This window comes from Carassius auratus, unplaced genomic scaffold, assembly GCF_003368295.1.
Source record: "Carassius auratus strain Wakin unplaced genomic scaffold, ASM336829v1 scaf_tig00215022, whole genome shotgun sequence".
In the NCBI taxonomy this organism is placed as follows: Eukaryota; Metazoa; Chordata; class Actinopteri; order Cypriniformes; family Cyprinidae; genus Carassius; species Carassius auratus.
Genome location: NW_020527908.1, coordinates 166722 through 191734, shown reverse-complemented (window position 1 = coordinate 191734; position 25013 = coordinate 166722). Strand labels below are relative to the sequence as shown.

Here is a 25013-nt window from a genome sequence, read left to right as displayed (position 1 = left end):
GGTTGCTTTAGCAAATGTGTTATTATCTCTTGTTTAGTTTAGTTAACACTGCTGTTTAGGAATTAGTGTATTTGTGCAGTATTTTCAAACACAATAGAGCATTAACCTTTAAGTACCAGTACGAACTCGGTCCTTCATTTTACCACAAATTAATTTACAAACAAGTCACAGTTCCATGCAGGATTTTCTGAAAAATTGAAGCTAAAGGACGATGCTGTACCAACATATTGGATTCAACAGTAATGTCGCACTACAAAAGTGTGAGTAACTGTTTTTATTACGTGATTACTATTCCTTTGTCTGTAATTACAGACCTTTTGTATTTATGTGTTTTTAACCTAAATCACAGCTGCGTCCATCTATGAAGGATGTAGGCTGTCAGACAAGGCTGTCTGCAATGTGTCATGCCTATTCAAACATAGCGTTCCAATGATTCCAAAGTTATTTTTTGAACAATCATGATAACATTATAAGTGGACATCAGAGAACAGTACAAAATAATAAAAAAAGGGCAGTTCATGACCAGTTTAACTATCATCATAAGTATCACATTTGCAAAATGACTTTTTTTTTCATAGTGGATGTCCTCAACACAGTGATGTAACACAGTTATATAACAAATGTGGAAAGCAGTAAAAACTGAAGTGGCTTTATTGATCAGGAAACAAGCACAGCATTAGCATATCTGGACCTCACAGCAGTCTACAAAGGGAGGTGACCCTTACATCAAAGCAGTGATGAGATGATGCAGAGTTCTGCTAATTCCAGAGGTGATCAAATCACGATGGTTTATCAAAGTCATGTGACACAGCAAAAGCATCAATGAATGTCTCTGTGAAATGCTGCTCTTCTTCATAGTTCATTTCTTTGCATCTGAAGCTTACATTTGTCATTCAAATGGTCTCTACTTGATACCAAATCCCCTCCCCTCCCAACCATAGCTAAAAATCTCATACACAAACGTACTGTACATGTAAGCTACACACAAACTCAATAGTCGCACTTCTATCACAACATTATCCAAACCCCAGTGGGCCTTTTTGATGTACTCTTTCAGTGCTGTTTTTGGGGAGCATATGGCCGATGCTTTCAGCTCAGGTACAGTGAGATTCAAAATCACTTTATCTTTTCGATAAAAGGTTGTAAGACTAAATGTAAACTGGCACCTTTCAGAGAATTCACACATATTTTTTTTTACTACTACTTCTGTTTCCTCCCTTGAAAATCACTTCGAAGCAAGAATCGCAATGTCAGTGTCTGGCAACAGGATATTTTTTCTTAACAGTTTAATATGCGCTTGTTCTCATTTAATAATGACAAACCTGTCTTTTGACATAATGGCCCCCTAAAAAAAATAAATAAAAAAAATAATAATATATATTGTGTGTGTGTTTGTGTGTGTGTATACTGTATATATATCCAGATGTTTCAACATATTTTAGGGACATTCACACCAAATGAGAAGAAATTCTTTTTTGAGCATCTGGTAAAATAGAGCTGATTATTAAATAATTGGATCCTTTAAGAAACAATCTCAGAGTACTCATAAATCTTAGTACTTTAAAGTATTGAATAATCTTTTAATGAAAAAAAAATTGCCTGTTGATGTTTTGATGTTTTCACGGACAGATTCCCACTGATACGACATATCTTTAATGTGTTTCCATTTCCCATTAGTGCCATATTTACACAAAACCTATTTATCATCTGCTTTGCAATGGTACGTATGTAACAAGCCTAGGGCACAATATATAAATCTTTATAGTTTTGAACTTTACATTGATATAGACATTGGTGTATATACAAATATATATACCAATGTCTGTTTTATTCATAACTTTAGTATTTGGAATGTTTATGAGAGTTAATATCTAGTGCATTTACTGAACCTGTGAATCGGTGTGAGTCCATTTTTAGAAACATTGTGAACATCAAAACTCGACCTTCTCTGCACAGCAACTAAAAACAAAAACAAAGAGTAAGGCCACATCATAAATTGCACACAATGATTCACATGACAATGAATGTCCCAAAATGCTAGCCATCCTTGTTTTTCTTGTATAGAACTCCATTTCACCAGTGATCAGTTATGGTATGACTAATAATGATTTGTGGAATGAGCACCTCCAGGTCTTCCTCAGTCATACAGCTCTTGTCACTCCCACTGCTTTCTCTAGAGTCTCGTCATCATTCAGTTAAAGACAACACATAATAATCAACAGCTGTACTTTTAGAAAGAAACACATTCATATTCACAGACAAAATTGTACATGTGTGGGCAGCCCATTGACATTGTAAACCCACACAAAAGCCGTTTGTATAGATCTACTTTTTCTGTTGATCCATTGGTACATTTTCATCAACTTCATCTCGACATTCTTTCCTTTTTCAAATATGTCAAACTAAGTATAGAACGAGCGCCCTTGACATCCACCTCGCACTGTGTCAACAGGGTACAGATTTAAACTTCAAACACTTCACGTTTAAAAGAACCACGGGAAAGTAATTACTCCTGTTCGACTGATGGACAAAAGAAGGAAAAAAGACAGAACCAAAAGAGAATAATCGCAATGAGAAAGCTAAAGCAGCTGTCAAAGAAGAGCGTAGCAAATCCAATAAATGGGCACTGGGCCGGGATGGAGAATGCCTCTCAGAGATGGTGTAATCCAGTGCCAGACAACAGGTAATTCAGGCCTGATGGGAGCTGCGAGACGCCCTTTTTATAGGTGGTGTGGGCGGCAGGAAGTAGTGCACTAGATCGGAAAGCTCTGTGCCTTAAGTGGCAGGTCCACCAATCAGGCACCAGACTTTGGACTCAAGCGGCTAAGTACGCAATATCTGTTTCTTGGCCGTTTGCTCATTTGGTATGCAACATTCTCTTTCGGCCATGGCAAGGATGCAGCAGTCTTTTCAATATGAGTCTCTGTGTTCTTTCTGTTCGGTGTTTATTTGAAAGAAAGAAAGAAAGCCTCAGTAGAGGAGAGAGGCATTAGTTTGGTCTGAAGATGATCATGAGGGGGTTCCCATCAGCCTTTTCCTCACTGCGCTGGCTTACGAAGCTCAGGTAGATCTATATAGCGAGGTTTCCAAGAGCAAACAATAGACCGAGGATCAAAACATCCGTTAGGGCTTTTGTGCCTGGACTTGAATTTCTGGGGTACTCTACTCTTGTGTTAGGTGGACTGCCAGGAACCTGCCAGGAAAAAAAACAATATAAATAATATTAGTATTATGATTATACGAAACACCAGATACTATGCAAACCTCATGAAAATAATTCCAGGTCATGCTGGAAAACATTATTGTATCACACTCATATATTATATATATATATATATATATATATGTGTGTGTGTGTGTGTGTGTGTGTGTGTGTGCTATTGGAATACTACTACTACTACTACAGTGCAAATTTATTTGATATATTATATGTAACTGACATTATTTCTACATATACAGCATATATTGACAAATACTAACATCATGTTTTTTTGTTGTTGCATAACTTACAATTCGATGAATAAAGCTTTTAATTTATTACAGTAAATCAAATTTATATTATTGTATTATTATTACTATTAATAATCATCATTATGAAAACAATGTCAGAATACAAAAGAAATCTAGATGAAAGATGAAAATCTAAATTATGCTAAATATAATTTCTTACATGTTTCTCAGTTTTCTGGACAGGTGTTGTAATATTGACCTAAAGCTTTTGCAGTACATGTTGAGCAAGTGTCTGTACACTGGATATGTATGATTACAACATATTTACAATAAAGTCATGCAGTTGTGCTTTGCCTCTGGACGCAATAGTCATCAAGCCTTTTTTTCTCATGCACAAGGAAGAGATACTTATAGATAATGCCCCAACTCACTGGGTGCACTTCTTACCTCACTTCCGCAGATGTAGTCTTTTGATGGATAGCAATCCAGTTCCTGCAAGGAAATAAGGTTATCCTTCAGATATGGAATTAAGTAGAATACGATACTGTCTTGTTTGAGGGATCTACATTACCCCTCAGTAATGCATGTCTATCTTATCTATCATCTGACAATGAGGCTTATGTGAAGCGCTATCAGGCTCACTCTTTTATTCTTTATAGATTTCTTGGGGTTAGAACCTCCAGAATATAGCGATCCAGTCCAATAATGTAACATGTCTGACAGAAAAGTTCCAAGAGACACAGACTCTTCTACAGATCTGTGAAGTGTAATGAACGGACTGATGAGGCTCTTGATGCAGAATGATTTATCTGAACTACTGGAATATCAATCAAAATATGTCATTATTTCACTCAGTTCTTAAGCTTCTGCTCAAAGAGATGCGTTTTTTTTGTGCAGAGCTGAAAAAGTCAGAGGGATCTTTGTTACAGCTAGCTACAGCTATATATATTTTTTTTCTTTATTTCTTTCCTTTTTTTCATCTTTCCTTTGTTTTTGTACACACCCTGCATAAACAATTCTAAACGAAAACTGCAGAAGTGCAATATCTACATTTCGCAAAAGCCCCGGAGCTGTCAAAAGATTTTACTTCCGCTTTTTTGATTACAAATAATGACAAAAGCTATAATTTATGATATATTTTTAAGATACAGTGAGATTAAAAAAAGTACAAAAATAATGCAACATCTTGGTGCATGTAAAAGAGTACACATTGTACAACTGACAAAGTAACAATACAAAGTTGGTTCAAAATGTGTGAAATTATATATATAAAAAACATATTATTATTATTATTTAATGGTATCAGCTTTTACTAAAACCTAGAAAATTTACATTTCCTGCCAATAGTATGATAGAGTCCATACAGATTGTCCATACATATTGTCCCATTCTACATATTTTGTTTTATTTTAAGCCATCGCTTTTGCCCATTTTCTTTTAATTGGCTGAATTCTCATAAGGTCTCATACTTTTGAAGGCTTTTACAAGGAGGTAAAAATCATTCCATTGCTTTTGACTCATGTAACTATATATTTATTCCTGCATGGCACACTGTAAAATTCTGCACTCCCAAACAAGGTCATCAAAGCTTGTTTGTCAAGACGTCACCGTGGTATTGTTTATGACAAAGAAGGGTGGGATTGAACTAGCGCACTCGCACAGATGCAGACTCGCCCTAATCCAATAAATCTGTTTTCAATTACGTTAGAATAAAGACTGAGACCTTTCAGCAAGGCCTGGAGTACATCTGCGCGGCCAGGTTGGCATTTGCAATAAGACCACTGAGGCTTAGAGGAGATGATATCATCTCCAGACACCTTCAAGATAGGACAGAAGTATAGCATGTGAACAATGCCGATGCCTGGTTTCGGTGCTGAATTGTTTCTAAAGATATCAAGAACACCTCTCAGCGTTTTATAATTAAAATCGCATTCTTGCAGCAACACCCTGTATCTGTTTGCCTCTCACAAAGCTGTTGGTTTAATCAGGTGCTGTAGTCCAGAAAACCCAAAGGCCACATGACACATACAACGTCCGGGAGGCAGAGACTGTATCCCTTTGGGATTTAGTGCCTCAATTTGTGTCCGCTGTGTCCCGCTCCCTTAGTCAGCCTTCTCTCCACACAAAACTGTTTACCCGAGACTGAATCGATCTTAATCTCTCCTCCCCTGATTAAAAGGAAAAGCATGAAGGACTATTATAATGAGTGATTTCAAGATGTTGTGAAAGTAAGTGCATTATAAGAGCTGTTAAAGAGTGTGAGGGATTTCACCGCAAACCCCTATGTCTTATTCATAAACAACCCCCAAACTAGTTTGAGCAAGCACAAAAAGATGCTTGATCTTTGTATTTAAGTCTTTTATAATATTGATTTTCAATACAGGCATGGCTACGTCGATGAAAATTAGACAATTTGTTGTATATTCTTAAACAATTATGTGCCATTTTCTTAAGATTGGTCCATTTTATTTGTGTTTTCATCAAATGATTATCACATGGAGTTATAACCACACATATGTGCAGAAACTTGATATGACTGAGTGCACTTTTACATTTTAAAGAGCTGATCCAAGTGTTATTTAAACGAATTGTTCAAAATGCTGATTTTTTTGAGTCATCAATCAAAATGTTCACTGAAGTCATCTATTAAAATGTTGTAATATATATGTTTATACAGTATTATTACTATTGCTATATATTTATATGTATTTATATTCATGTATTTAGTATGCATGGATTGTTTGATGGTAGCTTAATTTTGTTAACATTGTGGAAAATTATATATTTTAACTTATTTTATTATATTTTTACATTTATTTATTTTTTATTTAGGTTTTTGTATTTATTTTATTTTTTATTTTATGTTATTTTAGTTTAGTTCATTTGTAATTATAGTGTGGGAAAATGTTTTTTTATTTTATTTTATTTTATTTTATTTTATTTTATTTTATTTTATTTTATTTTATTTTATTTTATTTTATTTATTTTATTCTATTCAGAACTGGCTTATCGTGCTAATTGCGTTCAGCCTGTGTTTTTGCACCATTGCCTGATTCTTTAGCGAACCGGGTGCAAAAACTATCCATGCAAATAAACAACACTATCAATAGGTGCGATTCAGTCTTAGTAAATTTACCCCATTATGTTTATATCTTCCTTTTCATGAACATATCTACAAATGCACTATTCACATGTTTAAGTGAAATAAATACTACTGCAGTTACCAATAACATTTTATTTATCAGTGTTTGTGTATGGTACGTCTCTTTATTTTGTTTTGTGTGCCATTTCACCTGATCTATGAATGTAGTGATTGTGTTGAATTAGCATTGGCTCATGCAGTGAACTTTCAGTGTTTCCTGTGTAAACATGCATAATTAGATGCAGGCTTAGGCAAAAGCCATAACTGCCAGAACCGCAGCCTAGCAAAGAGTGAATGAGAGAGACAGACAGACTGACAAAGCAAGATACAAAGGAAGGGACCAAAATTGTGTGTTGACAGGCGGGGATGTTGGTGGTGGTGGAGAAACAGAGGACAGTGACTAAAAGCCAATTAATTAGCGAGAGCGGTGATGTGTGTCAGCTGCCTGTTGACATCAGCCCAGATCTCTGTTCACAGCTCTGCTAATGCCCTCCTCTCTTCCCTGCACTTCTCAACATCTTCCTCCATTTCTCTTCCACTCATTCACATGTTAGCTTTTTGCTTTAGAACTTTCACACGTCTTAATTGTTTACACAGAACTGCACAGTAAGACACCTTGCACTGCTACATACAACACATGAATACTCACAAAATCAGTCTTCTTGGTACACAGGGCTTTGTGAGAGGAAACCTTATTTTCAATGTAATACTGGTGAATGTTCGAATTATAATAAATGATTTTGCAAAAAAAGTAGTATTTTTTTTTAATTCAGATGCAGTTATTTGGATATATTGTTCACATGGTACATTTTTCTTTTTGTTTGCTTTGTTTAGGCTAAATCTCAATGATGGACATGCCATAGTAACGAATGGGAAGAATTTCCCAGGTGGACTTGAAGGCAGCATCATTTTCTGATTCTTTGTTGTCCATTTGAAAGCATTAAATCAAAATCAGCATCTCTGATTTAAATCAGAAATTCTCTTATTAAAGAAGAAAATGGCAACGTCCATGACTGTATCATTGGAGAATGCAATAACTGCCATATTTGGTCACCTCGAAAAGACAGTCATAGTGGGCCCTGGGGTTGATTATTCCGTTAACTTTAGGGAAATAACCTGCTGTAAATTGATAAAACGTATTAATGTGAATCGGTTCAAACTGTATGTTTTAAATTAATTCAAATTCGTGCATTGTGTTGTTGGCACATATGATATTTTTACAAGGTGTTTAGGCCAATAACAACAACAACAAAGGTAAATATTGCCATTTATACCACAGGGCCGTTGAATGCTTGTTTCTGACTGGTTTACGAACATTCTTCGATTTCTTTCAATAGTCCAATTTAAACATAGATATATATATGTAGATTCATATTCATACACTCCAGGCTGTCCAAGTCAACGTGCCATCATTTTAGAATGGTAAATCTGTCATAACAATCAGTAAAAAAATAAATAACTTTTCCAGATTCCAGAAATTTGCGCATCCTCTGGTATACAGTATAACTACGGTTGCAGACGGACAGTCAACTTGCTTCTGAGTGTCCATGAACCGGCTTTGACAATTCTAATATGGCTTATATTAGGCAAAATAAGAATGTGACATCTATGTCTAAATCTAAGTCTATGGCATTAGACATTCTAATAACTCTGAATCTACATTTCGACTAACTGTCATTAATTTACTCTACACTTCTCATTAGAATATTACTAGACTTTTAGGTTAGGGTTAGGGTTAGTCGAATAATTTGTTGAGTGCTTGTAAAGTTATAGCCATCAAAATAAAGTGTTAGCAGATATTAAGCAGACATCCTGCTAATTCTCTCATGACTGCTAGTTGAAAAGTAGTTGCAAAGTTACTTAAAGTTTGTAGAATGTATACAGTGGACTATCAAAATAAAGTCGACAGCATTACAGTTCCATTTCACTAAACCATAACCTAAAAAATGTTGACCAAGCAAAAAAAAAAAAAATGTTAATGATTACAACTAAAAATTACAATATCTATGATTTATACAATATCTATGATAGGAATAACCAGATGAATTTCTGATCATTCATACCAATATAGCACTGGAGACATTTCATAGTGTTGGGCGAATAGAGTTGTTGCCTCGGTTGTGCCCATGAGCAAGACATGCCACTTCTACATGTAGATTCTGTGAGGGAACATCCTTCCTGCCTCAGGCAAACTTTAAGTGCTACTGGACTTGCTAGACAGAGCAAAGCGCCCCCTTCAAAAATCACTGTGATGTCGAACTCTGCCTGGAATTAAAACACAGTAAACAGAGCGAGACTTTGTCCATTTTTTCTCTACCTGTCAGAATGAGAAAAATGGCCCATGGCAAACTATTCATCTTTCAGTTGAGTGGGACCAGAAGAAAAATCTGAGTTTCAGCTATGGGGTTAATCTGTGATGTACATCTGACACGTTTCTGATTTTCTGGAGAATGGTAAAGTTTAACAATGTTTCCCCTCAGGCAGTCTCTTATTATAAACTTTCTACTTGGGTAATGCATGATTCACAAATGATAATTTTTACAATAAATTAAGCATTGCTCTACTGGCTCAGCATGTATAGATACACACACATGTGCGCGAACACATCATACAGTGTAAATAGTGACGTGCATTTGTGTGGCTCCTTGGGCAAATCGTGAGGACACATTATTCTGTCTGGTCTATTTGTGCTGTTTTTAGAGGCACATTCAATCATTTTACATTTTCAACTTTAATATGTTAATTATGAGCCCATCAACATCTCTGGAGAGTATTCTGCACTCAGGTGAAAAACTCTGCAAAGCAGTGTGTGTGTGTATTTGCAATTAACCAAACAAAGGTACAAATGTCAACTAATTTATTTCTTGTAGTTTGTTTATTCTACAGTTGTTCATAGCTTGACTATTGTCAATAAGTCAAATCAAATGCTAATTAAATGCAAAGTGACAGTTAGCATACAATATTCCTATATGTAAATATGTTGCTGTTATTTCACTACAATATGTATGACTAAAATAGATGAAGAAAGTGTGTTGATTTTCTGTAAATGCAGCTTTGTAAGTGGTGAGATGTAAATATTTACTAACCTCAACATGTTCTAATTCATTCACACAGCTGCTTCTTTTACTTTCTGCATCATTGACTACAACACCTTAGTTTCTTACTAAGCTTATCTTTGTGGGAAAAAAGTACACTTTTTATATAGAAATTTTAAAATAGACCCTCTATGGTCTTTGAAAGTACAAGTGTGCATTCATAACAATTAAGGGCACTTCTTTTTCACTGTGGTATAACTGACTCAAATCCACATTATCATTCAAATTCACGATGCAATATACAATGCTAAAACTACTCGATCACATGAAATCTGACTTACGTTTAAATTAGCACAGGATGATATGATGCAGGGCTCCTCCAGTTCCATAGTTGTTTTAGGGATGCTGGCAGTGAGCTCAAGATCAGGTTTCACTGAGACTGTAGTAGGCTGAGGATCAGGCTTGGGTAGCGACCCATAGCCAAAGGCCTGGATAGCATTTCCTGTGGGAAGAGAAAGGGGGGAAAACCCCATATATTCAAAGCACATTTTCATAAGAGAATGTTTCCGCAGAAAGTCAAAGAGACTTCAACTCTCAAGATCCCTTGAGCAGAAAAGTAATGTTGTCTTCTCCGGGTTTGTAAGGAGCAAGGAATATTTATCTGTATCTGGGGGTCAGCAGTTCAGTTAAATGCTACTTCTGTAAAGCTTGCAGATTTGGAATCAGTTAATTGCTAGAAAAACAAGACACACACACACACACAGGCAGTTTTACAATTATGTCAGCTGGCTTGCTATCTACTGCCTCCATGAGCTTGTGTTTACTATATAAAACACTCTTAATAGGAAACAAGTTCACTAACCACAGTTTTCCAACAGCATAAGAATAATGCTGCTAATATAAAGCAGACAAGAGATATGACTATTGAATTCAAAAGAGTTTCATATTAGCATGTTGCTAACATCAAACCTCATGACACAAATGTGTTTATTGCTTTCTACTATGTAATGACATACATTTATAACATTGCATACATTTTCTCTGCCAATCTTCGATGTATATTGCAGTTTATTATGCGATCTTGTTTGCTAAAAGGATATACAGTATGTAATGGTACCTTGCAATTCACCCATATAACAAGGTATTGTTAACTTTTGGTTAACTGTCACCTGAAAGTTTGCCTACAAATCCTTAAAATGCAGTCACACTATGTTTGGTAACAGAGCCATGATTTACATGAAATCCATGCAAATGATACTGTATCCATGCTTATTTTGACTTGAGAAATCTTTCTCAGCCTATCTCTCAGTGGGATATCGGAAGAAATGTCTGCTGAGCTAATGCCTGAAGCTCTGTAGCTTATTATCTTATGTTTTCGTTTTCCGCTCTATTGCATATTTCACTCTCTGGAAGATATTCCTGACAAGCAATCAAACATGTTGGGTGGAATTTCTTAGATTGTCTTTTATTTGCTTCCTAATAATTATAATTTTATTTGCCTATTTCTAAATATGCATTTTTTTTTATAACCATTGATACAGAAAGTCTGTAAACAAAGGTAAATTCTTAACACAGAGACTAAAAGCCGTAATAATCAGATTTAGTCTATGTAATGCTAGGAGTATTCAATGCTATGAAATGAACATGTTTAACTACATCTAAAATCTGTAAATCTAGATGATGAATGAATGAATGAATACATTTAATTAGATAATCATTATAAAATAAGCAAAAAACTGACACATTATCACTATGAAATACCAAAAAAGGAGTCCTGTAGCCGCACATGATAACAAGTCAGGCTGGAAGCCTTATTTAGCCTCAGCCTACACGTTTACTTTCTGCCAACAAGCATGGCATTAGTTCCAAAACAATCAGACATTTATGATTCTGGAGGTGGGTAGAGCTTCCACACATGGAATGAATTTTCTGATGGAGAGTAAATACAAGACATGGCAGGTCTCAAACATTGTCACCTTAGCTGCAGCATTCAGGATTAAAAAGTAGTAAAGAAACCTATTTCTAAGCAGACACATGCTCATATAAGTGCCACAGCCTCAACTGCTTATCAAAAAGCGGAGTATATATTCTGAATTGAATGTAAATGCTGAAAGCTGAGTGACAAGTGGAGCTAGAAGGGACAGACTTTGCAGAAGAAAAGCTTTCATAACAAAAGACTTACGGAGACAGTTGTTTTCTCTGAAGTCCTGTAGAAATTTCTCACACTCCTCCTCCTGATTCCCGCTGCCTCTGCAGGTACACCAGGGGGAGATGGAGAAGTTTGAGTGACCCGAGTCCATGTAGTTAGGAGTCATATCTGTACCTATTGGGAAAACAAACAAAATGAAATATTCTAGGTAATTTGAATAATGTGTATCACAGTGAACTATTAAATTGACTCGCACATGAGCATTACTTTTCATAGGTCAAAGTTGTGTTTTATTATATTTATATTTAGTTTAATTATATTTTATATGCTTTTAATGTTTACTAAAGATGGTGCAAAGAAGGTTGGTTAAATATTAATAGTACTTTTCTCCTGATCTGTTTAGATTGATTTTTAAAATATTATTCTATACACTACCATTCAAAAGCAAGTAAGATTTTTTTTTTTTTTTGCTCACCAAGGCTGCATTTGTTTGATCAAAAGAACTGTCAAATTGTGAGGCATTTTTACAATTTGAAATGACTGTTTTCCATTTTAATATATTTTAAAATGTATTTAATTCCTGTGATGGCGAAGCTAAATTTTCAGCATCATTATTCCAGCCTTCAATGTCGCATGATCCTTCAGAAATCATTCTAATAGCCTAAGATGATTTGCTGCTGACATTTATTTAGCAATGAACTATTATCGGTGTTAAATACAGTTGTGCTTCTTGATCTTTTTCTTTTTTTTTCTTTAAAAGTTCTTTGATGAATAGAATGTTCAAAAATACTGAATGTATTTACATGCAAAAAAAAAAAAAAAAACAGCTATTGATCAATTTAATGCATACTTGCTGAATAAAAGCTATAAATAAATAAAAAATAAAAAATAAATAAAAAATAAAAATAAATAAAATAATAATATTAATAGTGGTATAATATAGTAGTAAAATTATTTAAAATATTTATAATTTAGAATCTATCTATCTATATATGACTCACCAATGAGTCTGGTGTAAGATGTAAGGCAGGCCTGGTAGTCATCGTTGAGGCAGCCGCTGATGGAGTGAGGGGTCATCTGACAGTTTGTGTGGAAATCAGCCAGTCGTGACCTTGGCACAAAAACACAACAGCAACATGCCAACATGAAGCTACTTTCCATAAAGAACAAAGTGCGGTCAGTCTATAGTTTTGCCTAGGGGTGAAACTTTGGGGAAAGTCTGTGCGTGTGTGTTTATGCCTGAAGAGACCAGCTGCAATACACAAAGGACAGAGTTTTGTGTCAGAGTCTGTGCATGTTCAGAGGCATCTTCAGCTTCACACATCACTGCTTTTTCTTCAAGATAAGGGGAAATCATGACCATTTCTCTCTCTTTTGCTGTCTTTCATTCTCTCTCTCTCTCTCTCTCTCTCTCTTTTTTCCTCCATCCATTAGTTAATCATCGTTGCTGACCGTGACTGCAGCATGTCTGTGGTTCAGAGGCATCCTGAGGGTCAGACAGAAGACAGGAAGTCCTCTGTGAAGCATAAGAGAGAACAAGACCTTCCGCAAATACTTGAACTGTCTTCTTATAGCTTGGTCTTCCAATCTCTGTCTGTATAAGGCAATAAATAAACCACTGGCAATTTGTTGTTGCAAAGATTTTTTAAACATTGTCAGGAAAGTTTACAGAGGCCATTGACTTGCAGTATTTCTGTCCTCCTCCTGCAGGAGATCTGGGAATACTGCTGGGTGGCCCAACAATTGAACAGACACAGCGGATGTTTCTGAGCACCCACACACACACAACATACAGTATAGTCATCAGTCCTTTACGTAATATACATTTATGGTCATTTCTTTGCTGTTTGATACCTTATCGGAATGGTTTAGAACAGAACTGTGCTTGATCTCATTAGTAGTCATACTTTAGGTATTGTTGGCTCCAGCACACATACATATTCATATGTTGCAAAGATAGACAGCTTCTAAAACATTAGCATTTTATGTATGGGTGACATACTGTATGTCCAAATGTTTATTCACAATTTTATGTTCATATAATTTTAAATTCATAGAATTAAAAGGTTGATTTTATTGTAATTCATCAATATGATTAATGATTGTAGAAATTATCTGAATAAAAGTATATTGCATCTATATAATATAATGTTGTGGTCTGTAAGATATATATATATCCAAAGAGGATTTTTTTTTTTTACAACGAACAAAAGTTTAAATCGACAGTTGCATAAATTAATTATCAGCCTTGGAACTGGATCATACATTTTAAGGTAGCTCCGCAGAACAATGGGTTCTGAAACCACCCTACTATTAAAATATGATTACAGAAGTTGGCTTGCATCACACTATCATTATTGTATTTTACAGACATTATCTCCAGTCTTAGCAACCTCTCCTTCAGAACCCACTTGGCAAACACTGTTGTTCCAGTGCCCTTTCTTGCACTCTAAAGTTTGAGTCAGACAGAAAGTACAGTTAGAAGCAGGTCTCTGTGGAATCTAGTACTACTAAACACAGATACAGTTTAACTCATACACCCTCCCTCCTCTGTAAATACACCTTTTAATCAGCATACAGCTAAAGATCCCGCTGTGATTTACATGTCTAATTACATCTGTTCACACTGCTGGAATCAAACAGAGAAGTGCAACAATATTGTTGTACCAGTTGGGTTCCCAACATGATATAAAAACTTGAAAGAATAGGGTCTAGAAGTCGTAAAACTTCACAAAACTTTCCGAGCTCCCTGTTCTAACTTGTTTTAACTATTGCACAATATGACAAATGGGCAAGATGTTTTATATCTTGTAATACATTTACAATGTTTTTGTTTTTCAAAGCAAAACCAACAATGTCCAATGAAATATATACTTGACAATTTTTTGGCAAAAGCAAAGTTTGTTCCATTGCATTAATAACTAATAAATAATGCAAAAGCCCATATTCTATATAAATTATTGCAAGGGTTTCCATGAAAAATCAAGGCTTACTCTTTGCCCTTATAACATGCAAAACAAAAAAAGTCTATTGCGAATGAGCCTGTAAGTTAAAACACATTGTTCAGCAGTGGTGTGTGGTAAACCTATGATGAAGCAAAGTTCTCCTCAGTGTTTGTTTTATCTTCAGTCCAATGTAAATTCATTTACCAGTTACATTTGATATTTTACAAAGTTCCCAGGTACACAGCATATTAGACACTATAAACCTTTATTATTATTATTAACTACTTATTAATAACTTTACACTACACTCTCAGAAAAAAGGGTACAAAACTGTCACTGGGGTGGTACCCTAAAAATATAAAAAACTAAAAGTTACTTCTTTATACCTTATTACATAATATTACCTAAATAATTTTATATTAATACGTTTTGAAAGGTGCCACTAGAGTGACAGCATTGTAATATTATTATTATTTATTTATTTTATTTATTTAATTTTTTTATTCTATTTTATTTAGGGACTACATCAAGCAATTATTATTACAATATTATTGCATATTAATATTCAAATTCAATCTTTTAAAATATTATTATTATTATTTTAAAGAAGCAAGCAAATTACATTAAATAAAATTAAATACAAGCAATGTATTTATTTATTTATTTTTACATTGTAGCCTATCACAGCAATGTGGACATTATATCCTCTCATGTGACTTTTTGTTTATATTTCTCAATGAAAAAAAAAAGGAGCTCAAGGTAGACAAAAGAGATGCAGCTTCCTTCTGAAAGAGATTTTTTGTGTTTGTTTTTTTAGAGAAATTAGTGGTTTATACATTATTTGATCTTTTATTTTGTAATATTTGATTTATTTTTGTATTGTTGCTTATTTTCCCTCTATATCCCTCTGGAGAAAAGCATTCCTGTTCTTCAGCTACATCTTTCGAGATGCTCAAAGTCATAGTGACAAGTGATGGATGCTGTTTCCCCCCATGTGATCAGGAATTGAAATTGCTGCCTGTCGCAGACTCAGTCAATAGTTATATATATATTATTCTCTCACCTACAGCAGCGACATTATCATATGACGAAAGACTCTGAAACCGGATCTCCTTTAGTTTCTACTGCATTACTCAGCTAATGAAGCGTATAAGGCTTGTCTTATTTGTTCTACGTCTTATTTGTTCTCTCCATCTAACGGTGTTAGTTGTAATCTCAGAGGACATTGCACTTTTTCTTTTTGTTTCAGTGTAATTAGTTTTTTTTTTTTTTTTTCATTTTAGACAGACTTTTCTCCATCTTGGTCAAATGAAGTACTCATCCTGCTTATGTGTTTAAGCCACAAGAGGAGTGTGCTTTTATGTCAAGGGGAAGCTGTTATGGTAACTGAAAAGTATCTTATCAGCAGAGAAGATGCAAGAACCTACCAAACCTACTTTTTCATGGCAAAAGCTGATAGGATAGACCAAGATAGAAAGGTTGTAGCAGCAGGTTTTGCCTTTTAGGTGAGGACAATATAACTGCTATAATTTACTGTTCATCTGAAGTTTAGAAAAGGCTTTCTAGGATTGTTTGGAAAGAAAGTGCTCTGGCATCAAGATAAAGCACATTTCAGTTCTCGCTAGGACTCCTCTATTATACGTGAGTGGACCACTCACTGCTCAAATTACAGCCTGTCTGCCTTCGAAGGGTCAGAAAGGTCCTTTTAGATTCTCTATTCTCTAAGAAAACCCCAAAATGAGCACCACTAATAGTTTTTTAATAATAACAATAATAAATGATGCTTAAAATACTGTAATTTGGTCAGGTCTTTTTTTTTTGTTTGTTTTGTTTTTTGATGATGAATCTCGATTCAGTGCTCTTCAGGCAAATGAGTAATTAATATATTTTAAACAGTGCTTCTCATTGCTATGGACTGCACTGAAACAGAGGCAGCATTAACATTTATCTTAGGATTCAAAGTGTACAGGAATTAAATGGAGCGGTAGTTTGTAATTAATCATTTCTAGTTTCCAGTATTTTTGAATCATCCAAATGAGTTGGATATTTACTGAAGGACTGAAGGACAGATGCTTGACAGAAATGTGCACAATGTCCAGCATGTTGAAAATACTGTACATACTGCATGTTTAACCCTTACAGGCTCAAATGGTACATGTTTACGTGAAATTACGTAATCTGATGGCACAGAGGCCAGTTTCTTTTTTTTTTTTTACATTTTAACGTTTTGTGAATAAAGATTCAAACTGCTTTCATTGCACATGGAGCGCCTGAAGCTATGCCTCTCAATGGGCAAATGACGGAGTTACCCTGTACTTGAGAATGAAAGAGCTCTTCTGATGCTGGCTTGAAGGACAAAGAGCTGAGCCACTTTGAGACTAATGATTGACACAGACAAACAAAAGGGCCCTGCACCTTACGTCAAGAAAGCAATTGAAATGGTCCAATCTCTATTGAATTTCAGATTTATCGACGTTGAGGGCCATTACTGTGCCTTATTACGTTAGATTCATCTTCCAACAACGAGTGGGTGGGGGGGGGGGGGCACATTCAGATGTATTGATTCACCCTAGAGAGAATCATTTCTCCTCATATTGTATATAGTAAATTTTAAATGTTTAACTTAAAAGAAGACAGCGCAGCTTTTTCAGTCTAGATGATTGTAGGCTTAAGAAACTGTAGAGCATAATGAAACACAAATTAAAACAAGGCCATAGAGGATAGAAGTACAGTAGGGTTCATTGTTATTTTCTCCATCACAAAATAAGATATTTTGAAGGATTTTTCAACTGTTTCTGTCCATAGCATGATTACAAGTGAAATAGTTTGAAAAGAGTTCAACACCACGACAACATTAACTACTGCACGTCTCTGAGCAACACAACATTTTTCTAAATGAATCAGTTGAGTGAATAATTCAATGGCTCACTAATAAAATGGCTGCATCCAAAATAGCATTCTCTGTGTGTGGGTACCAGTGATGCACGGGTTGATCCAAAATGAGCAGGTGCCAGTGGTCACCCGCAGTTGCCCGCGGTTACGAGTCATCCAAAAATATTTTTAATGATATTCGGGTCAAGGTCGGTCGGGTCATTTGAAATAAAGATGCCAATTAAACCTTTGTAATTAATATAGTACTAGACACAATTTTGAAATACATAGGCCTACACTTTATTGGCTGAATAACTGGCGTGAAGATGACGCATGAGCTCAGTCTGCAGGTAGAGATGGAGGTGGCAAGAGAAAAGGTGAAGATGCTGTTTTTGGTAAAACATTATTTTGATGACTTCATTAAGTTTTGTCTTATAGAAAACTTTTTTTAAAAGATTTGCTTTTTGTATAAATTGCATCTTAATTTTGATCAGTGTTTTATCAATCAGTTGCCCGTATTTTATCTCTACGCTCACGAGCACTGATTGAAACAAACCCTAGCCTCACTGTCTGCTGAACAGAAACATCAAAATAGACATAGCCAGACTAGACTAATTATGAACAAATTATGAGCTTATTGACATTTCTTTTTATAATTCTTGACAAAATTTGTGCCTAGTTCCTACGCCTATGGCCCAATGATGCAATGATGAGCATTTACTACTTCAAAAAAAAATGCAGGTCAGGGAGCGGGTCGGGTACAATATTTTATTTTCCTTTTTTTGCGGTCCGAGTTGTGGGCGGGTTAGTTGAAAACGTCGGTCGGGTGCGGGTTATTAATACATTGACCCACGCATCCACTGGTAGGTACTTCTTTTGAATAGGTGATTACTTTGCTTCTGTTAGAAAATAATTTACATTTACAAATCCTCTCCATCGGATGCACACTTCAGAATCTTGCCATATCACATCATATCATATCATATTTTATATTCCAAAACCCTTTAAAATTCTGAAAACCCTTTAAATTTTTTTGCTCTACCAAAGATACCTCGCCACTAACACATTGCTTCAATTAATCCTTTCTCTTTCCATATGAAGTCCTGATGCTTACACAAATCTTGCTCATCCTAGTTAGGGTTGTGATAAAGCAGGGAAGTGGGTCAAAGTACCTGAGTTAAAATCTATCGGTTCTTTGCTTTCTCTCTGTGAGAGGCAATCCAGAGCTCTGAGCGGAACAAGTCAAATGATGTGATGCCTCATGATGTGCCTCCTATATCTATGTCTTTTATGGGTCTTCTTACTCATTTGTTGTGATATTTTAACACAGCTGTAATGCCCAGACAGATGTTTTAGTTAAATCAGGTATTCCCCTCTTAAGTAATGAAGAATGATTATTAAATGTCTGTTCTGGTCAATCATTGTTGATCTCTGTGATGGCAAAGACATTTTTCATGGTTTGTCTGTTCTTACTACATTATTCAATGTTTACACTAAATCACTTGCTTCTGTCATTACATGTTCTCTGTTCCAAACCCAGTGAGCTGCCTAAAGAGGCATTTCATTATTGGAACACTCCCAGCACAACAGCTGTTCTAGTCATCTAGCCTATGGCAGATCCCTAGTTTTGGAATTTTAGAATTTAGCATTTTAGGGAATCATCACAAACATCTTTTGTAGAAGAATGCATTGTGTTTACAGGTCTGTATTCAGCCATAAGACCAACAACTACACAATAAATGTCTCTCCATCTTAGTTAAAGATATGCAGAAGCAGCCTCCAGGTGTGTAAAATCCCTGCATTATCACAGGTGACCTGGTTTTGTGGAGCACATTATGAAAACAGCTGAATCATGTTGCTTACACAACAGAAGTACAACAAGGTCCTTCATGATACTATTTTAATTCTGCTCCTTGTCCAGGCTTTTATTATTATGTGAGTGGTCTAATGGAACTCACTTCTCACCATCAAAACAGCATTTACTACACAATTCATCAAATATATCCTAAACCCTTGACTTTGTTTGACTTAATAACCTCCAGTTATTTTTCACGTTACATCTTTACTCAAGTTTCTGCACTGGCAGCTGCTGCCTGAATCATATTCAAGACACCGTTTTTAGCCAATGCAATCACTGGCTTGGCGCCCTTCTACCTGTAATCCATTATTTAACTGTACACCGCACTCAGACGGATGTGACTGGCTACATCCAATTTTGGTCATCTAGATTTTCTATCACTCCACATAAAAGCCATTTCACTTGGCCGATCAAGAATTTTTTCTGTACTTCAGCAGAATGCATGTGCTTAGTACATATATAAATCTGTAGAAAAACAAGAGAGATGTTGATGATATGGTTTTATGTGTTCAGCTTTTTGTTGTTCTGTTTCATTGTTAGTTATGGCCTAATGGTTTGAGAGTTTGACTCCTAACCCTAAGATTGTGGGTTCGAGTCTCGGGCTGGCTATACCACAACTGAGGTGCCCTGCTCCCCGGGCTCCGCAGCATAAATGGCTGCCCACTGCTCTGGGTGTGTGTTCACAGTGTGTGTGTGCACTTTTCTTCTCTGTTAACAGCACCTTACATAGACAAAAGGCAACACGTCACCTCTCTATGTTTTGGAGCACAGCTCATTTGTGCAGTTTCTTCAGTCAAACACAAAAAACTGAGTTTGAAACTTTGTTGATAGCTCTGTTATTCACTTACCTCTTGCTGCAACATGCATATTTAAGCCTTTCTCGCACATCTGGCATTGCTGTGCAAAGATAAATAAACTCAGCAGTGGGACAGCCTGCTCATTTGGCATGTTACCCGTATTTGGAAAACACACCACATCCTGCTGTACGAAAGTCTGTCAGATCCATATACTTCTCCAGCAGAACCTTGACCCAGCTCCTGTTTTGGAGGCATCAGAAGCTAACCCTATAAGTCTGTGCTTTATTTGCCTGGGCTGTATGCTCCAAACCAGTCTTGACTCTCCTACAGTATATTTGGCCTCCCACCAGTTCCCATCAAAACAGATAAACAACATTTCTGCACTATTAATCAGAGCAAAAATTGTTTGCATGCTCAAGCAAGAACTTCAGTGCAAATGGTGCTGGACAGATATCCTTAAACTACATTCTTCTTTCTGAGAAAAAAAAACTGATATGACTTGTCATGACTATCATCACTGTAGCATCACAATATACAGAGATTCAAATGTTAAATGAATTTGGCCGGCTTGAAATGCTCCCAATCAAAGAACAGAATCTACAACAACAATCATACTGAAAACAGACCTCTGAATAATCAAAACTGGAGACACTGAAACAACCGATCTGTCAGAACAACTTTAGATTTGCTGGTTAGAGTGGTCTGGTTTGCAGGTTTTTAGAGGGGGTAAGGGTACAGACTGATCTGCTAACCCAGGCAACAAAAATCAAAGACTATAGAATACCCAAGACGTGTCGTTATAATTTAGAATGGGGAGAAATGCGATGCTCAATATGGTCACTCTATCGAAGGTATCTTGGCCTTGTGAATAAAATAGCCAATCGCTAATCGGAGAAGTCATCGCGTAACTGCAGATGCCGGTCCCAGAAGAAGCAGTCGAGCAACTGGAGAGGACAGTTGCAATATTTCTCATAAAAGGACAATATTTCTCATAAAATGTTAGTGTGGTTGTATGCTAGGAAACATTGTTTTGCTTACTGTGTTTACTGTGGTAAATATGTGCTGAATTTGCGTTTGTTCTTGTGCGTATCCTGTGGCTTTTCAGTTTTGTTTGATAAGTAGTAAGGCATGGCCAAAGCCAGGTAAAGTACTTATTTACCGTGTTTGCAAGTGCTTATTAGAAGAAGCAGTGAAGCAACTGAAGAGGACATCAGCTTGTAAGTGTTTTGTTTTGTTTCCTTTCTCAGTAAATTTTAGCTGTTGTTGTTGCTAGGATACATTGTTTTTCTCACTATGTTTACAGTGTTAAACGTTTGCTGAAGTCGCGTTTGTTCTTATGTGTATCCTGTGGCTTTTCAATTTCATTTTGCTAAGAGGTAAGGCATGGCCTGCTAAATTGAATAATGAGGTATAAGGCAAGTATATGATTGCTTAATAAACCGCAACAGCTGCGGCGGCCCTTGTTTAAAGACCAACGAGTGTAAAGACCGGTGACTCTACCTGCACGACTCCACCGAGCAAGGACACTGACAAGGCTCTTGAGTATTGCTTTTCTAGCCTTTCTTTACTTTTTTTACAGCTTGTTCTCATCTACTTGGTTTAGTCAATTTTACTCACTATGTTCTTTTAAATCTCTACTATCACTACTAACATCTATCGCACTCTGTACGTTAGAGGCAGCACAATCCTAACTATCTGCATTCTGTCCCTATGTCCGCAATTACTTTACTATCTATTCCAAATAGTGTCTGAAACTGCCAGTCTGCTGTAAACAAAGCAGACTTTATATCATCTGTTGCTACTCATTCAAGTCTCCCCCTCATGAGCCCTAACTAAGACTTGGATCAAACCTGAGGTCACTGCCACTCCTGCAGTCCTCTCCACTAATTTTACTTTTCCCACACCCCTCGCCAAATTGGGGGTGATGGAGGTACTGGTCTACTTATCTCAAATTAATGGAAATTTGATCCTTTACGATCTCTTTCTGCCTGGCAACAGTTCATTTGAATCATATGCATTTACTATTACCCACCCTGTTAGAATTCACTTTGTAGTTGTTTATATTCCCCCAAATCAACTGGGTAGCTTCTTGGATGAGTTGGATATGTTACTCTCAAACTTTCCTCAGGGAGGGTACTCCTCTGGTACTCGTCGGTGACTTTAACATACACTTTGTCCTCCTTGTCCAAGCTGTTGTTCTTTTCAGACTAGACTACTGACATGCTCTCTTCCAGCATGTAATCAAGCCTCTGCAACTGATCCAGAATGCAGCAGCTAGAGTGCTGTTCAGCGAGCCAAAGAAAGTCCACATCACATCTCTCTTCATCATTTTGCACTGGCTGCCAATACTGCTTGCATCAAATTCAAGGTACTGATGTTTGCCTACAAGACAACCATTGGATCTTTACCAACACACCTAAACTCACTAGTTCAGACTTTTGTGCCCTCCAGAAGCTTGCATTCTGCAAGTGAATGAAGCTTTGTGGTGCTATCCCAAAGAGGCACAAAGTCATTCTCACTAACATTTTTCTGGACTGCTCCCAGATGGTGGAATGACATGTCTATCTAAATTTGAGCAGCTGAACACTTACCTATTCTATTCTATTCTATTCTATTCTATTCTATTCTATTCTATTCTATTCTATTCTATTCTATTTTTTTTTTTTTCTCATTTGTAAGTCATTTGAGATAAAAGCTTCTGCTTAATTCTTAAATATTAATCTAAGTATTGGTTACTGTAGAATCAGTCAGCGTTCTGAGATGCATACTTAGGACTGTGCATATGCACTGGCAGGTCTAGCTTAAGCTTTTTATAAAACTGATTCCGGTCCTTGATTCTTATTGGTCCCGAATCAAGTTCCGGTCCTTGATTCTTATTGGGCTGTGTTCGAAGCTGTTATAAATTACACTACAAACTACACCTTTGTTTACTTCAGTGTGTTGCTTGGAAAACACTTTGTTGGAACCACAATTGTTTCTGAGGAACTACATTGTTTCCACGTGCCTAACAACTTCCCTTAGCTATTATAAATTAACTGTAACCCACGGCTTCTTGGGGCTTATTGCTTTATTTTAATGCGATTTGAGCAAAAGAAACAACATTAATGAGAAAGTTGTCTGATTTCATTTGTGGTTACAAATATGAAACCAAGTCAAATGACTTGCCTTGAGACTTTGCAAAAATATTTTCTCAGAACATTTTGTTAAAGTTCCCATTACATTATGAAAATATTATTTCCAAATGTTCTCTGAATGTTCAAACCATCAATAGAAATTATTGGCTATTTGAATGTCAAAGGAACATTCCATGTTATAATTTTGCAAACATTATGGGAATGTTACATCTGAATGTTTTCTGGACATTTTGAAACAAGTAGTAGCATTTAATACAACTTACAACTTAAATGTTTAGGAGGAAAACATGTTTAGGGGAAGGAGTGTTCAAAAGAGCAGTTCAAACCAGTTAATACCAGCAGTTTTAGCTGGTGAAAGCTGTATTTGTTCTCTTTTTACCAGGATTGTATGACCACTTTACAGATCATTTGGTCTAAAATGTACAACCATTTTGCTACTTAAAAATCCATTAAAAAGCTATCATCTTTGAATTATACCTAATGATAATAACGGTAAAATTAATCACAAATATGACAGTATAAATAATACAAAAAATATGATCTCAGTGAATCTACCATATGCAATTCCATTTGTACCTTCACAAATATAATTGAGGCCATATGGCCTCATAATAACATCTAAAGGCCTGTTCACACCAAGAACAATGTCTATATTAGTGTAAATGCTAAAGCTGTTGTGAACATTAGAACTAATTAAACATATAATATCAGTAGTCATGCTGCTTATTCAGTCTCTGGAAATTAAATATGCCCAAGAACTGCTCAGAATAAAACTCCAAATAAAGAATGAGATTTGCTAAAAACCTTGGTTATTCTCCAATGAAAACTATTACATAAGGTGGATAATACCAAGACTAGGATTTGGGCCAAAAAACAAATGCATTAATTTTTTGTCACATTGACATAAATAGGGCATGGTTAGGGGCAGTCCACTCAAGCTCAACATGCCTTATGAAAGCAAGAGAATAGACTCTCAAAAAGAGAGGGAAAACATGTAATGCCATTTAACTGATTTCTGATTCTTTTATTATATATATATATATATATATATATATATATATATATATATATATATATATATATATATATATATATAATTAAATTTTATTATTATTATTATTATTATAAAAAAATTGCCACTGTATAAGCACGATTAAAAAATAAATTAAGATCTGCTCAATGAAAGGTTGTTTGGGGAACCAGAAATGAAAAGAAAAGAAAAAAAAAAAAACACATTTGGAGTTTATATTGTAAGTTCTTGACAAAATGATAACATGCAGATATATATTTTTTTTTCATTAAACATATGTACTCATATTTTATTTATAAGTTTTAAAAAATTACAGAGGCATATGATGATGGTAATAAACTAAAATCCAGATCTTTCATGTTCCAACAAAAATTAATCCCAGAGAAAAAACAGAAAATGAAGGGAAGAAGAATGAATCCAGAAACCAGATTCAAACTCATGTCACCCTAACACAATGCACATACATTTCTGATGCTCCTTGCCAAGGCCCAAAGCTACTGACCTCCAGTGACATTTTAACGGGATGAGATACTGTCCATGAATGAGGCTATTGAGGTTGACCCAAAGAGTGTTGAATTAGTGAGGTTGTGGGGCCTCCTGTG

General features: G+C 35.7%; 1 protein-coding gene across 1 annotated transcript in view; it reads right to left on the bottom strand.

The window, feature by feature from the left end:
* Positions 1-623: 623 nt before the first annotated feature.
* Positions 624-25013, bottom strand: part of LOC113093412 (GDNF family receptor alpha-2-like) — a 69096-nt gene continuing 44706 nt past the window's right edge. Inside the window, exons 5-9 of the mRNA XM_026259201.1 lie at positions 12778-12887; positions 11810-11950; positions 9969-10129; positions 3898-3942; positions 624-3193 (exon numbers count right to left, since the gene is read on the bottom strand). Coding sequence (XP_026114986.1) covers positions 3071-3193; positions 3898-3942; positions 9969-10129; positions 11810-11950; positions 12778-12887 — 580 coding nt within the window. The 3' untranslated portion in view covers positions 624-3070. The remainder of the gene's footprint in view (positions 3194-3897; positions 3943-9968; positions 10130-11809; positions 11951-12777; positions 12888-25013) is intronic.